The sequence below is a fragment of the Enhydra lutris genome, unplaced genomic scaffold, assembly GCF_002288905.1.
Source record: "Enhydra lutris kenyoni isolate GAN:26980312 unplaced genomic scaffold, ASM228890v2 scaffoldscaffold49, whole genome shotgun sequence".
Classification (NCBI taxonomy): domain Eukaryota; kingdom Metazoa; phylum Chordata; class Mammalia; order Carnivora; family Mustelidae; genus Enhydra; species Enhydra lutris.
In genome coordinates, this window is record NW_019154133.1 from 14,444,331 (window position 1) to 14,458,022 (window position 13,692).

The window sequence follows — 13,692 nt, forward strand, 5'->3', positions numbered from 1 at the left end:
CTAGTAATACATTTCTCTTCAGTTTTTATATTTTAACTCCAAGATTTCATTTTCCTAAGAAATGATTATAGTCATACTTTGGGTCCTAGACTGTGGTCACAGGATGGATTATGTAAGTGCTTGTCAGGGAAGGGGAAGAGAGGACTGACTGAAGATTCAAGGACCACTGGTAATATCGTCAAGTGTGAAAATACGTCTCAATGTTCCCACAACCAATGAAGGAATGCATCTTGGGAACAGACCCTGCTTAAGTTAGAAGTTACACATTTTTGTGGCCCTTGAGTTCTAAAACTTTATATATGTTAAAATTAATTTCTACAAGTTATTAAAAAAAAGAGCGAGAAGTCTAACACTGTAATACACAGATAATAGCTAGCTTTATGTTTATCAATATGTTTTTAAAGAATGAGAACAGGTAGGCCTTGCCACAGATTGGTTCCTTCTCACCCCCGTGCAGGGTTCTTCCCCCTCCCGCCCACCTCCCCTAACCCCATGCAGGTTTCTAATCAGAAGACAAGACACTGACTAAGGCTGGTTATTGGAGAATCCCTGATGCAGTGTGACCTTCCTGGTGCTGCTGGTCTCAAATTCCACTAGAGGAGTGAACACAAGGTACGAGGTACATTAAAAACGCAGCCCATTGTTTCCTGGAAGACATCTGTCCTCACAACAAAGCATGAAGACAAAATGTAATTTATATGTACAGATTTCCAAGGTTTGGGTTCAAAGACATCACAGGGTGGGTTAAACACGAGACCTATGCTCACCTCACGCACCTTCCAGTGAGGTCGTACCAAGGTTCTGACATCACTAAAAACCAACTACTAAAAGATACTGAGAGTATGAGGACAAAAACTCCTTGGACCAAGTCCTTAGAGTGAAAACCTGTGATCCCAGATTGCCTGCCCTCACTAGAAGTTTCTTTGACATATCCTTTCAGGTAGCCCCTGGAAAATTCCACCCACTCGTTCCTAGTGGCGAAGGAAGCAGAAGCTAATGTGGTGGGAAGAAAACGACATCTTTGTTTTGGGACACAGAAAGACTCATGATTCAGGTTTCGAAACATTTGCAGTAGACTGATGTATTCTGGTTAAAGACAAAGAGTTGGCTGTTAAGCTGGGGTGGGAATAAAGAACTACGGCAGAATGAAATACCACGTTGAATGGAAGGATGCTGCAGGGTGAAATAAAAGGGAAATTGAGAATCCCTGTTTGCATGCTTTTGGATTGCCTGCAACCAGCAGCTGGCAGGAGTACAAGAGAGAACTTGAAAAGTCACAGGCCGATTCAATATTTTAAAAAGGTTCAGTTTGGCAGAAACCAATTCTGTCTATAAAGCATATATCCAGACAGTGTATGGCATAAATCTTTGAAAAGGAAATTCAAAAAAACTATTCAATTCCAATGTTTGTATTTGTTAATCGCAGAACTATAAACTAAAGCACTAGTGACATATCATTGTACATCTAGGAGAGAAGCACCATGGATAAATGGATTCAAGAACCCTCTGCAGACCAGAAAAGGGTGAAAATGCTACACAGCCTTCTAACCTGCTGGTTGTGTTGTCCATGAGGACGATCCTTTTGAGAACCTGAACAAGATATATTATTGACCACAAAGGTTTGAACTCCTTGACATAGTAATTCTAACTGGAGGATATTTTTGTTTTTCTTTTAACTTAATGGAAAATAAAATTGAAATCTGAACAGCTACATAATGAAAGCAGCCTCTCTTGCAAGACTTTCAGGCAATGGACAAGGAAGATAAACCACTAACGTGATAATTTTGTAAACTACGGCATAGCAACTGCTTGGATTAACCATGTAACTAATGAAAATGATAATGAGAAAGTTTATGTGTACATTTTGAAAATACAGACAGTTGTTATGAGCATAAAGCAGGTTGTTGAACTCTATTTACTAATAAAACCAGGTTCATATGTGTGTTGTTTGATGGAAGTGGCAAGAGAAGACAGAAAATGAACATGAAAGAAGTCATGTCAGGGTAAGACATTATATAAAAATGTTTCATTTGCTAAGCTACCTTTAATATCAAGTTTACATTGTTTAAAAGGCAAAAACCTGTTTTTAAGAAGAGACAGTCCTATTCTCGCACCGTCTAATAGCAATGAAGATAAGGGATACAAGTGAATTAACAGTGTGGGCTGGGAAGTTCATCAGTAGAATTGTAATACACACAAAGGATTTCCCGAGGGAAAAGAATTTAATAAAAACAAAGACAGGCTAAATGCTATGAGAAGATTTTAATAATTCATCCTGAATTCTATTCCTACTAATCTTGCATTCACTGCTGTATGCAGCTCTGCCATCCAATTCAGGTTGGCATTAAAACATCTAGACATTAATGCTAATTAAATCTGCCTTTTCATTCTGAAAAACCACATTCTTCTCTTTAATATCAAACATATGCAGAATCATTCAATACTCTAAAAACATTTTAGATTCTCTGTTTATTTTGCAAATAAAATCAGAAAAGGCAGGAAATTGTCTAACGTTGATTTTTTGACCATTTCTTGTATTGATTTTAAACCTAAATTGTAAAAGTGGTATGTGTAATATTTATTCTGATTCACACTGTGAACTTCCCTTTTTCAGAACCTGAAGGCAAGCCTCCATGTTCAATGCTAAGTGCAGGTGCGGATCTGCTTGGGTTTCTCTCTAGCTGTCTGAATTGTAATTATGGAAGAATTATTTTAAGAACAGTCTTTATGTGAGATTTCCAAATCCAATATAAGTTAGCACATTTTATTGTCATGAAAAATGTAAGCATAGCCTTTACTGAGAGATTAAAAGATAATATTAAACTCCCATTTTATTCTGCATAATAGAAAAATAAATCTGTACCATTTTCAACTAGTGTTAACTTTAAATTCAGCATTTGTCATGGAGTATTTGTGGCTATACCTCAGTAAATGTCTGAAATGAACTAACTAAAGCTACATTTATTTTGAACAGTAGAAATGGAAAAAATCAAACTACTTTGAAATTTCAACATTCCTTGTGGTCTCAACACACCAACCAGTGATTATGGTAATTATAAAACAGCTGTGGGCCATCAATCTATTTCTCCCAGGAAACATTTGTCAGGTTCTAAAACTGCTCATGGGGTAGCAGAGAGAATAACTAGGACAACCTGATCATGGTTCTAGGATTAAATGCAGATTTAATTGCATTTACTTTCAGCAAATTAATGTTGAGGTAAGAGGGTAGGCTTGTAGTTTCGAAGTCTGAAGTGCCCCCTTCGTGGTCATGGTGTATCCAGTCCTCAGAAAGCTATGCTCTTGCAGCAGGGTGAGATAAGAACAAATATAATCAAGGAAATGACACTTGACTGAGGCCACGATAGCCTCGATGCCGTTCCTTGAGCTCCCACATTTGCACTGCTGCTCCCTAAGATAGAATGTTCTTTCTCTGAGATATTTGCATAAATATCACTCCTTCATTTCACACAAGTCTCTGATAAAATCCCTTGTTGGATGGTGCTACCCCCCCTTCTACCCCTTTGACTTCTGTTCTTTTTTCTATTTATTCCATTTACCACATTACATATGTATTTATTTACATTATCATCTGTTACCCCCAACAGGATGCACTCTGTTTGAGAACAGAGACTTTAATTTTTCAATCCTGTACCTCCAGCAACTAGACCAGGGCTGGCACATAATTGGTGCTCAATGCATATTTATTGAGTGAATGAATAATGAATGCATAAATGAGTGAATGAGTAAGTGGGAACAGAAGGAGTGAACACGAGTTGATCAGAAGGGAGAGATCACTTCTCTGCTAGTAAACAAATTATGAAACAATATTTTATTCATTTGGTTGCAGACAATATTTTCAATTAAGCTTATTACAGCTTGCAATAGAGCACAGAGTAGTACACAGCCATTAAAATAAAGGAGAAAATTCTGTATATTTTGTCAACCACAGAATATAATACTCCTTTCAGAGAAATAAGGTCTTGCCATACTTTGTAAGCAAGAACACGCTGTGTAAGACTAGAATCCAGGCATACCAAATCAAAATGGAATTTTACAGATGAGAACCTGCTGCCTCAGATCATTTTTCTCCCACTTTTTACCTCTTCATCCTGACGCATCAAAACCCAGTTCAAACATCACCTTCTTTAGGGAAAAGTTTACCCATCTCAGAGATCTGTTTTCCATCTGCACCTTGGTTTTTAGCTGTAACTTTCTGAGGTCATTTACATTTTCTTGCAGTGGAGGTCTGTTTATTCTTATTCTGTTATCTTATTATATCTTCTTCTTATTTTTTGTTATCTGTTGTTCATACTGTCATGCCATATTTATGCCTCTAACATGAGCATCATTGCTTTATGATGTTACACAGCTAATAGTCCAACTGCAGTCCTTTACACAGGTCCAGTACCAAGTAAATCTGACTAAACAATAACACCAATCTCAAAATCTAACTGGCCCAGTTCCAGGAAGAGACTATGGTGGGTGACAGGACACTATTTGCCTACTCAGATTACAATGAGGACCACATTCTGCTTTATGGTTTCACTTCCTTGTGAAAATGGTGAGGTGACAGAGGAGGAGCATGTGGTCATGGGGAAGGACCTGACACGGGCTCCTCCACCCCCATTTTGTAGCTGATGCAGCTGTATGAGTACCTAAGCCTACCTTGGCCACCCCAGACTGAGCACAGCTGCCTAAGAAAAACCACCTGCACTGGACCCATCTAAGATTTCCTCTTCCATTTCCAGGAATGTATATTGTGTGGGCTTCTGGACCTAATTTTGCCAAAAGTAGAAGGGCAGTGGTAACCTCAAGGCAGCACCCACCTCACAATCATTGGATACAGAAACCCAAACCAGCGAAGATGGAAGGTCCATGAAGTACAGTGAAAAAAGTTTTGTTTAGCTACTTGCCAGCTCCTACCTGGCAAGTTCCTACAATGAAGATAATGGATGTACAAGTTTGTACCTAAAGTATAAATATCTTGTAATATAAATGCCAGGGTCATAAGATTCTGGGCAGATAAGCTACAGTGATATAAATGTGGGATTGCATTCATTTGTATGAATCACCAGTCACCAAACATAAAACTGAAGCCAGAAAACACAGTGTCACCATGATCTGATTTCCCAAATCTTATTCCAAATACATCCAAGTCCTCTGAATGTTTCCAGTTACCATTTCCTGTAACCAAAACGTAAGCAAGAACCTCCAAACGAAATCGGGCCCGAGACAGGCCGACATGGCAGGGCAGGTGACATACCTGTGCACGCCGCTGTTACACATGATGATGTGGCAGGCCCCCAGCCGGGAGCACAGCTCCGAGGACACAGACAGCAGCCCCACCCCCGATGCACTGCAGGCTGTGTTTGCGCAGGCCGCTGTGCGCTTGGATCTGATAAACGAGGCTACCAGCCGATAAAGTTCATCCAGAGCATTGAGAGGCCTCATTAGCTGCAGAAAAAAAGTGACGAACATAAAGCTCCACACATCCCGTAGGAAGAAATGCTTGTTGATGGGCTACAGTCCACCATCGTTAAAATGTTTAATGAAGAGTCTAAAATATCTTTCTCGTGGAGGTAACAGCTTTGGAGGCTACAAATATTTGTCTAAGAACGACACATTATCTAAGAACAACAATGGAAAAAAATAAATAAGGGAGTTCTGTGAATGGCAAAGCATCAACAAATGCAGTCATCTCTTTTTACCTTATCTACATAGGCAGCTTTGGATGTGGAGTTGGGTGGTGAGTTTGACTTGTCCAAGTAGAAGGCCCTGTAAGAAAACAAGGAATAGGTGATCATTTATTGCTAGAAACACTAAAATGCATAAAAATGTGCAAGTTTCACTGATTTCCTTTTGAAGACAAATGAAAAACAAGTTGCACACTAGTATGGGTGGGAGTGCAAAAAAAGTCAATAGTCTTCTATTAGTAGAAAATGCCTAATGAGGCACCTGGGAGGCTCAGTCAGTTGAGCATCTGACTCAATTTCAGCTAAGGTCATGGTCTCAGGGTTGTGAGATGGAGCCCCTGCTTCCAGCTCTGAATTCAGCAGGGAGTCTGCTTGAGATTCTTTCTCTCCCTCTCCCTCTACCCCTACCCACCCACCTGCCTCCCACATGCTCTCTCTCAAATAAATCTTAAAAAATTAAAAAAAGAAAAGAAAAGAAAAGAACTAAAGCTACCACCAGCTCCATTACACACTGTGTGGTCTCAGAGACATTACTTAATTTGTGTATGCCTCAATTTCCTCTTTTGTAATTTGGGGATAACATTATCTTCTACTTCACAAGCCTGCTAAGAAGATTAAATGAGTTAATGCAAATAAAACCTTGAGAATAGTACATAGCACAGAGTAAGTGCTCACTAATATTTTCCATAATTAATATTATCACAAAAGTTGAAGAGATAATATATTCTTGTGACTACTGGTGAACATTATCTAGTTTTCATTCATTGGGCAAGATTATAAAACTAATACTCAAAAAACTAATTTTAAACCAAATACAGAGTTGAATTCTTTCATTTACTAAGCTAGGCTCAGATTGGAAGTTAGACCCTCTTCAAGTATACTCTTTCTCTTTGTTACCAGGATGTAATGCGGCACCAAGTATTTTAAATACCGGAAATTGAATCTTAGTGACCTGCAATAATTAAACGCAATTTCCAAAGAATTTTGCTGAGTTTTGCTTAGCTCTTGGCTCAATACTAAGCTGAAATTGTAAGGAAATGACCCCTGAAGACAGGATACACTTAAGTTAAATTTCATCTACTATTTATTTTTGATGAAGTGAAATTATTTTCAAGATGTGAACACTTAGTATCAATGTACCAAAATAAGTTCCACAGTATTAAAATGATTATCAGACAAGATATTAGAATAAAACTGATTAGGCTGATGTTTTGGAGCACCATTTAGAACCTCAAAATACCATCCGGTTATTATCAAATGCATGAGTAGTAGTGGGCAAAATCAGTGAAAGAGACCTTTATGTCCAGAGTCCCCTTCTATGCATGCATGCGCACGTGCACACTCATACATGGCTATTCCCATTAGCACTATCCCTAGTAACAATGTTTGTTTTTGTCTTTTTAAGATAAAGTAGCATGGCTTAATCAATTTTTACACTTTAAATTAGGAAAACTTTAGGAGTCACTTCCAAAATGAAAATCAGGCTCAGTCTTACTGAGAATTAGCTTACCTCTCAAATGCAAACTCAAACAAGAACAAAAACTTAAAAACAGTTCTGCATCCAAAGTTGGGTTATTATTCCTTATATTCATTTGAACTCCTAAAGATTTCCACATACCATCTTGGAACAAAGGTGGTGCCTCAAATCTGAAACCCACAGAGATACCTTGACCAGATGTTCCCATGCCTTTCCTCAAGTGTGCTTGGTAGAAAAATCAATAGGGTAGAAAAGAGCACACGAGTCCATGGAAAATTATTCCCTCAGTCTAAATTCCACAGCTACCTGTTGCTCCTGAGCACATAAGGCTGCCAGGAGTATGAGGACTCCAGTCACCCCAGGCAGTGTTCTGCTCGCAAGGACTGGGTTATGGTGGCATAAACCATTCTCAGGTGGAACATCATTCAAACACCAAGAAAACATCGTTTCATTCAGCTGGCAGAATCAATATCTACTAAGAGCACTGGACCAAGAACAAAATCAAAGGCATCTGAGACATTTTAAAAATTTTGACATCTTCTCCAGTATCAGAAAGAGACAGCAAACAGGATTGCTGGTATGAAAAGAGGAAATGAACCAGACTTGCGTGAGGTACAAAAACATGCAATGGGGCTGGGGTGAAGTTAGAATGAATGAGTGACTGAGAGAGGTCAGAGGGGCAGAGTCTGTAGGCAGGGACTTAACAGATCCTGACAAAGACTTTGGGCTTTTTAAACCTTATTGCTATGCATAAATATTCATGTTCTCCTGAAAGTTCTGAGTGTCTTTTCATTTCAGTTACACACGTACACATTTAGGCTAATACTATGAAGTATGAAAATTCAGGTATGCACCACCATGTTTTAACAGATCCTGGCACTTGGCACTTTTGCTTCACCTTTTAAAGAAATGAAACATTATAGATACAGGTGAGCACCTTCTTGCTCACCCTTCTCCACTCCCACTTTTGCTCTGAACTCTCCCTTCCTAAGGTAAATACCACCCAGAAGCTGGCATTTACCACTCCCATGCTTTACAAGGTCACCCACACAGTTGGCCCATGTGGACTACCAGACCAAAAAGCAGCTATGACCATTCTTCCACATCCTTGTTCCCATTGATGTCATGAGAAATTCAACCTTCGGTCTTTTTATTTTCAATCTGTATTTATTTGTGGGCCATATTTCTTCTTCTTCTCTTGCATATTGCATTTTTCTTTTGTGTAGTCTTAACTTCCTTTACATAGAAATTAGTTATTACTTTTTATAGCAAGAGTTAAATTTGGTGACATTTAGAAGTTGCTGTTCCTCTTTACTATTTTTTTTTTAATCCACACATTTTTTTTCTAGGCTTGCTTCCTCAAAATATTCGGTTTTTAAAAGTTGGATATTCTATTACTATGTTTGATCAATGTGTTAGTGGTATATGGTGGCATTAAATTCTAGAATCCAAATTATAGGACATTTTCCCCCTAAATAATGCTCTTGGTGTCTGCTCTCAATCTAGTTGCCTTTGCTTTGGGGCTAGTCTGTATTTTTTCTTCGATGGGCAAAGATTTTCTTTTTATCCTCAATGTTCTGAGGTTTTACCTCAAGTGTTCAGGCACTGATTTATTGTTGTTTATCCAGATAGGTTCTCAGAGTGTCCTTTCAATGCGAGGAGTCTTATCTTCAGTTCTAAAATAATCTCAGCTATTATTTCTTCCCATAATCTGGAGTTCTCTCTCTCTCATTCTCTCTCTTTCTTTCCTCGTACGTACACTTTTAAAGTCTTATTTTCCCGTGACTGCATTTTAGGTGATTTCCTAAGTAATAGCTTCCAAATTGAAAAGAAAAAAAAAATCTGTCATTGTCAAGTCTAGAGTTTATACTTTCTTTTTTTAAGTTTAATTTTATTTTCAGTGTTCCAAAATTCGTTGTTTATGCAGCACAACCAGTGCTCCATGCAATACTTGCCCTCCATAATACCCACCACCAGGCTCATCCAACCTCCCACCCCCTCCCCTCCAAAATCCACAGTTTGTTTCTTAGAGCCCATAGTCTCTCATGGTTTGTCTCCCCTTCTGATTTCCCCCAACTCATTTCTCCTCTCCATCTCCCAATGTCCTCCATGTTATTCCTTATGTAGAGTTTATACTTTCTACTGGGAATTTTATTTCAATGGCTGTCTTTCATTTCCGAGATTTCTGCCTATTCTTATTTCATTTCCACCACCAACAGGTAAACTCCCCATGAGGATATAAACTATGTGGATATGATTTTTATTTACTTGGGTTCATTCCTGCATCTCTGGCACCCATAAGAGTGTGCGGACCACAGTATAATCTTAAAAAATATTTGTAAATAAATAAAGCATTAGATCATGACTGTTTTTATTTCAGGATTTTCTACCTTTTTACAGATGCCAATCCTTGGTTTATATTTTGAATATCCAAAATATGCTCTCTCAGGCTGTTTCAATATTTTAATTTCTTCCAGTAAAATCTATTCTCAATGGTTGACTTCATTGGCTCTTTCCTAGTGTAAGGCTTTTTCTCATGTGCTTTGGATTTTTTTTTTTTCTTGTTTTCAGGTTCATTTGAAGTCAGGAGATTGTTTTAAATTTAGTTTTATTTAGCTTTTTGATATACCTCCAACCCCCATCTCTCATTATCCTTCTCTTACAAATGATTTTGTGCTCATTTGGTGCCCAGAACCACCTAGACATAATCAGTTTCATATTGGTAATTCAAGTATACATTGTGCTGGCATCTGGACTATTACAATTAACATTCCTGAACCAATGAGTGATCGGATTCAAGCCCCAGTTTATTGGCGGTGCTGCCTTCTTCCTGCCATATGACCCATTCTTGGCATCAAAAGATATAGCCTAAAGTAGTGGCAGCAGGTTTGCTCAGAAGCAGATGAGTCCTCCTCTACGTCCTGGCTTCAACCTATAAGGCCAGCTCTGGATCTCCACTCAGTGTAGAAGGACTTCAATCTCGTATTAACCTGGAAGTAGTCATACCGGCCCTTCTGGCCACCTTGAGAGGCCTCAGCATAGCTCACTACTCATCACTTGCATTTTCTTTTGATTTGTGGGCCACTGAGATGATAAATCATGAGCTCAGCTGTGACTTTGACTTTTTCTGACTTTGCATTTTACCTAGCAGTGCTATACGCTTGGAAAGAAGGTGGTGCTTCAAAGCCAGAACTCGTAGAGGTACCTTGATGAGATGTCCTCAGGCCTTTCCCTCAAGTGTGCTTGGCAGAGAAAGTAAAACAAGTAAAGAGTGCCCAAGTTCAGGGACAAATTATTTAGTCTCCCAGGGTCTCAAGTACCTTGTTTTTACAATGTATATTAAAATTGCCTAATATATATATATATGGCATAATGTCGAATATTAATCAAAATGAGAAGTACTCAGTACTGTGGTAAGCAAATCGGATGCATTCAATAGTTAATAATAACTGCTATTCAAGTGCACACAGTGGGAGGCATCCTCTGGAGCATTTTTAAGGCATAGCAAGGAATAAAAATAAGACCCAAACTTTCTTCTTTCCCTTAAGGCCACCTGTGATATTTTCTGATACACATAAAAAATGAAAATTTAAGTAGGTACTTAGAAACTACATAATTCCATGATCAGGGCACAAACAGTGGTTCAGTTCTAAAAAGAAATGAATCTTTCTTTAGGTTAAAGAAGACTGTCAGGGCCCATGCGTGGCTCCTTTGGTTAAGCATCTACCTGCCTTCATTCAGCTCAGGTCATGATCCCGGTAGTCCTGGGATCGAGCCTCGCGTAGGGCTCCCTGCTCAGTGGGGTGTCTGCTTCTCCCTCTGCCCCTCACCCTGCTCATGCTCTCTCTCTCTCAAATAAATAAATAAAATCTTAAAAAAAAAAAAAAAAACCTGACTTGGCAGAAATCTTAAAATTTCCAATGGGGCAAAATCCTTGAAGGAAAAAAAAACAAAAGAGATTTTATGAAGAGAGCCCGTTGAAAAATAACCTTTATAAATTTAAAATGTATACATGCCCATATCAAGTGAAACCTTATTCGGAAACAATTTAGTCTTTTCCAAGTTGCTATATAGCAAAACTAAAATAGAAAAAGCATCTAATGATATAACTGCACCCTTCAAAACACTCTTAGAAGATAAATGCCTCCTACAAATACAGAATTACATGTATTTACTGATGCAGACTTGTACAAATAGTTAATATTTGTTAATCCATGATTAAAGAAAGCAAGAAATCATTACAAAATAGATCTGTGTGCTGATGAAGTCTAGAGGAGATAACCATGGAATACAGCCACTTTGTTAGTCTTAAGAAGTTTGCCTAGCCAACATATATTTTAAGTCAACCAATTATTTGTTAGAATTAAAATTTAGACTTGAGGTTGCAACTAATTTTAGGTACTCGCTATCAGAAAAAAGTCTGTTCAGCCACCTACTTTACCATCCCTAAGGTTTACAGGTATTTACAGAACTTCAGTATTTTTCAGAATATGACGAACTGTTCACAGGAAATAAATTTCTAATGCACTTCCCTTAATTATGAAAGTCTTACAATGCCCCCTAATCAAAATTTATGAGCAAGTTAATGGCAAAATTGGAAAAATGCCCAAACTGACCATAGTTTATTATGCTTCTGAGGTTAGTAAGAATGAAGTCATGGTCCTTTGTCTCATACAGCAAATCTTATTAAGACCGTTTTGCAACTGCTGCCACTACTTCATAGTGGCTGGACAGTCAGTTTCCTTTCAGGCTAGCATACATCAAACTTGGTTGTCACCTTTGTAAATTAACTCTGCCATATTAAATTGATACATTATGATAATATTTTTTCATTTAGTCCCTGTAGAATAAAATACCAATGAAAGGGGTGATAATGTCATAAGTTATAATATGTAGTGATATAAATATATCCAAATCAAATAACTATAGTGAAACTAATCTTGGGCGTTTATCTCATACAATCTAATAGTGGAGACAGGTACACAGGTATCTATAATGCAAGGTAGATCTAACTGACAGGTAAGTTTAAAGGTGAAAAATGTTATTGGGATATACTCGCATGAGGAAGAAGCAAGCCCATATAAATTAGAATATACCATAAGCGTTGGACTTTGACAGATGGATGGGATTCTGGACAGGTCAAAATAGGAAAGCAGCATTTCAAATGGAGGCAACACCATGAACAGCGGAACAGATAGAAAAGTGGGTGGAGCCAATCTGGCTGAAGAGCAGGTTCATATAAGGGAGAGAGAGAGAATGTTGTGCAAGTAGGCTGGTTCCATACTGTGAGGAAATTAAATACTGAGCTAAAGAATTATAATTCATTTGTTAAACAGTGGAGAGAAGCACAACACAGTATACACTTAGCTATCATTAAAAAAGTAAAAATAGGGGCGCCTGGGTGGCTCAGTGGGTTAAAGCCTCTGCCTTCGGCTCAGGTCATGATCCCAGAGTCCTGGGATTGAGCCCCACATCGGGCTCTCTGCTCAGCGGAGAGCCTGCTTCCTCCTCTCTCTCTGCCTGCCTCTCTGCCTACTTGTGTTCTCTGTCAAATAAAAATAAATAAATAAAATCTTAAAAAAAAAGTAAAAATAAATGGAAAGAAATACGTGACACATGAGATTTGAAAATTTAGGGAATTCAGAGCTGCAAGAAATCCTAGAAGAGAAAGAATTATTTGGCATTCAAAATAAGATCATGGTAATGAAAATAGGGAACTGATGTTTGCCACAAGAGAAAAACAATGAATTTGGGGGAACACTGAGATTATTTATGTAGAGTTATGCAGGTTAATATACTAATTTAAAAAATCAGGAAAGTGTTTTCTCAGCTGGGTAAAGAATTAAGATCATAGCTCTATAGAGTCAGGCAGGTACTTCAAAGGGTCAGGTTTTCACACAAAGAGAGACAATGCAACAGCTTAATGTAAAATATTTAAACCTGCTATTTTTGTCATAAGGGATTTAAACCAGTGACAAAGAATGTCACATTCTTCTCATCTGGTACCTTTTTTCCCAGCTTTTTCTGGGCATGTTGGAGGATATCCAATCCAAGAGAGATTGATTAAGGCATAAGAGCCACTGGTGCTTTATAAATAAGGAGGAACATCTACAGTATTCAGCTCAGCTCTCTGTTATTTTCTGTTTTTTTTCTCCAGATCATTGCCTATGAGATCACTATTTATAATAATTTATGAAAATTTCTTACTTGGGCAGACTCATCTATACTTCTTATAACATCATGTTCTATCCCAAAATATTCTAAACTGTATAAGTTAGCTTTTGGATTTTAGCAATTACTCTGCATTTCAAAAAAGGAACTATAACAGTATTTGTTTGGTTACAGGTATTAGTCATTGGTATAGTTAGATATATCATTATTACAATGGCATGACAGTTGACTATAGCTGTGACTGGGTGTCTAATGAGAATTATTGTTAAGCCGCATTGGCCTACCGTAGCACTTAAATCAGAAAAAAAATCTACAGAAAATATTATTGAAAGAGCTTATTTCTTGTAAAAA

The 13,692-nt window shown here is 37.9% G+C and overlaps 1 protein-coding gene across 1 annotated transcript in view; it reads right to left on the reverse strand.

Moving 5' to 3' along the window:
- Nucleotides 1-13,692, reverse strand: part of LOC111156795 (phosphatidylinositol-3,4,5-trisphosphate dependent Rac exchange factor 2) — a 186,274-nt gene that overhangs the window by 38,782 nt on the left and 133,800 nt on the right. The window contains 2 exon segments of the mRNA XM_022517855.1: nt 5,264-5,454; nt 5,709-5,775. Coding sequence (XP_022373563.1) covers nt 5,264-5,454; nt 5,709-5,775 — 258 coding nt within the window.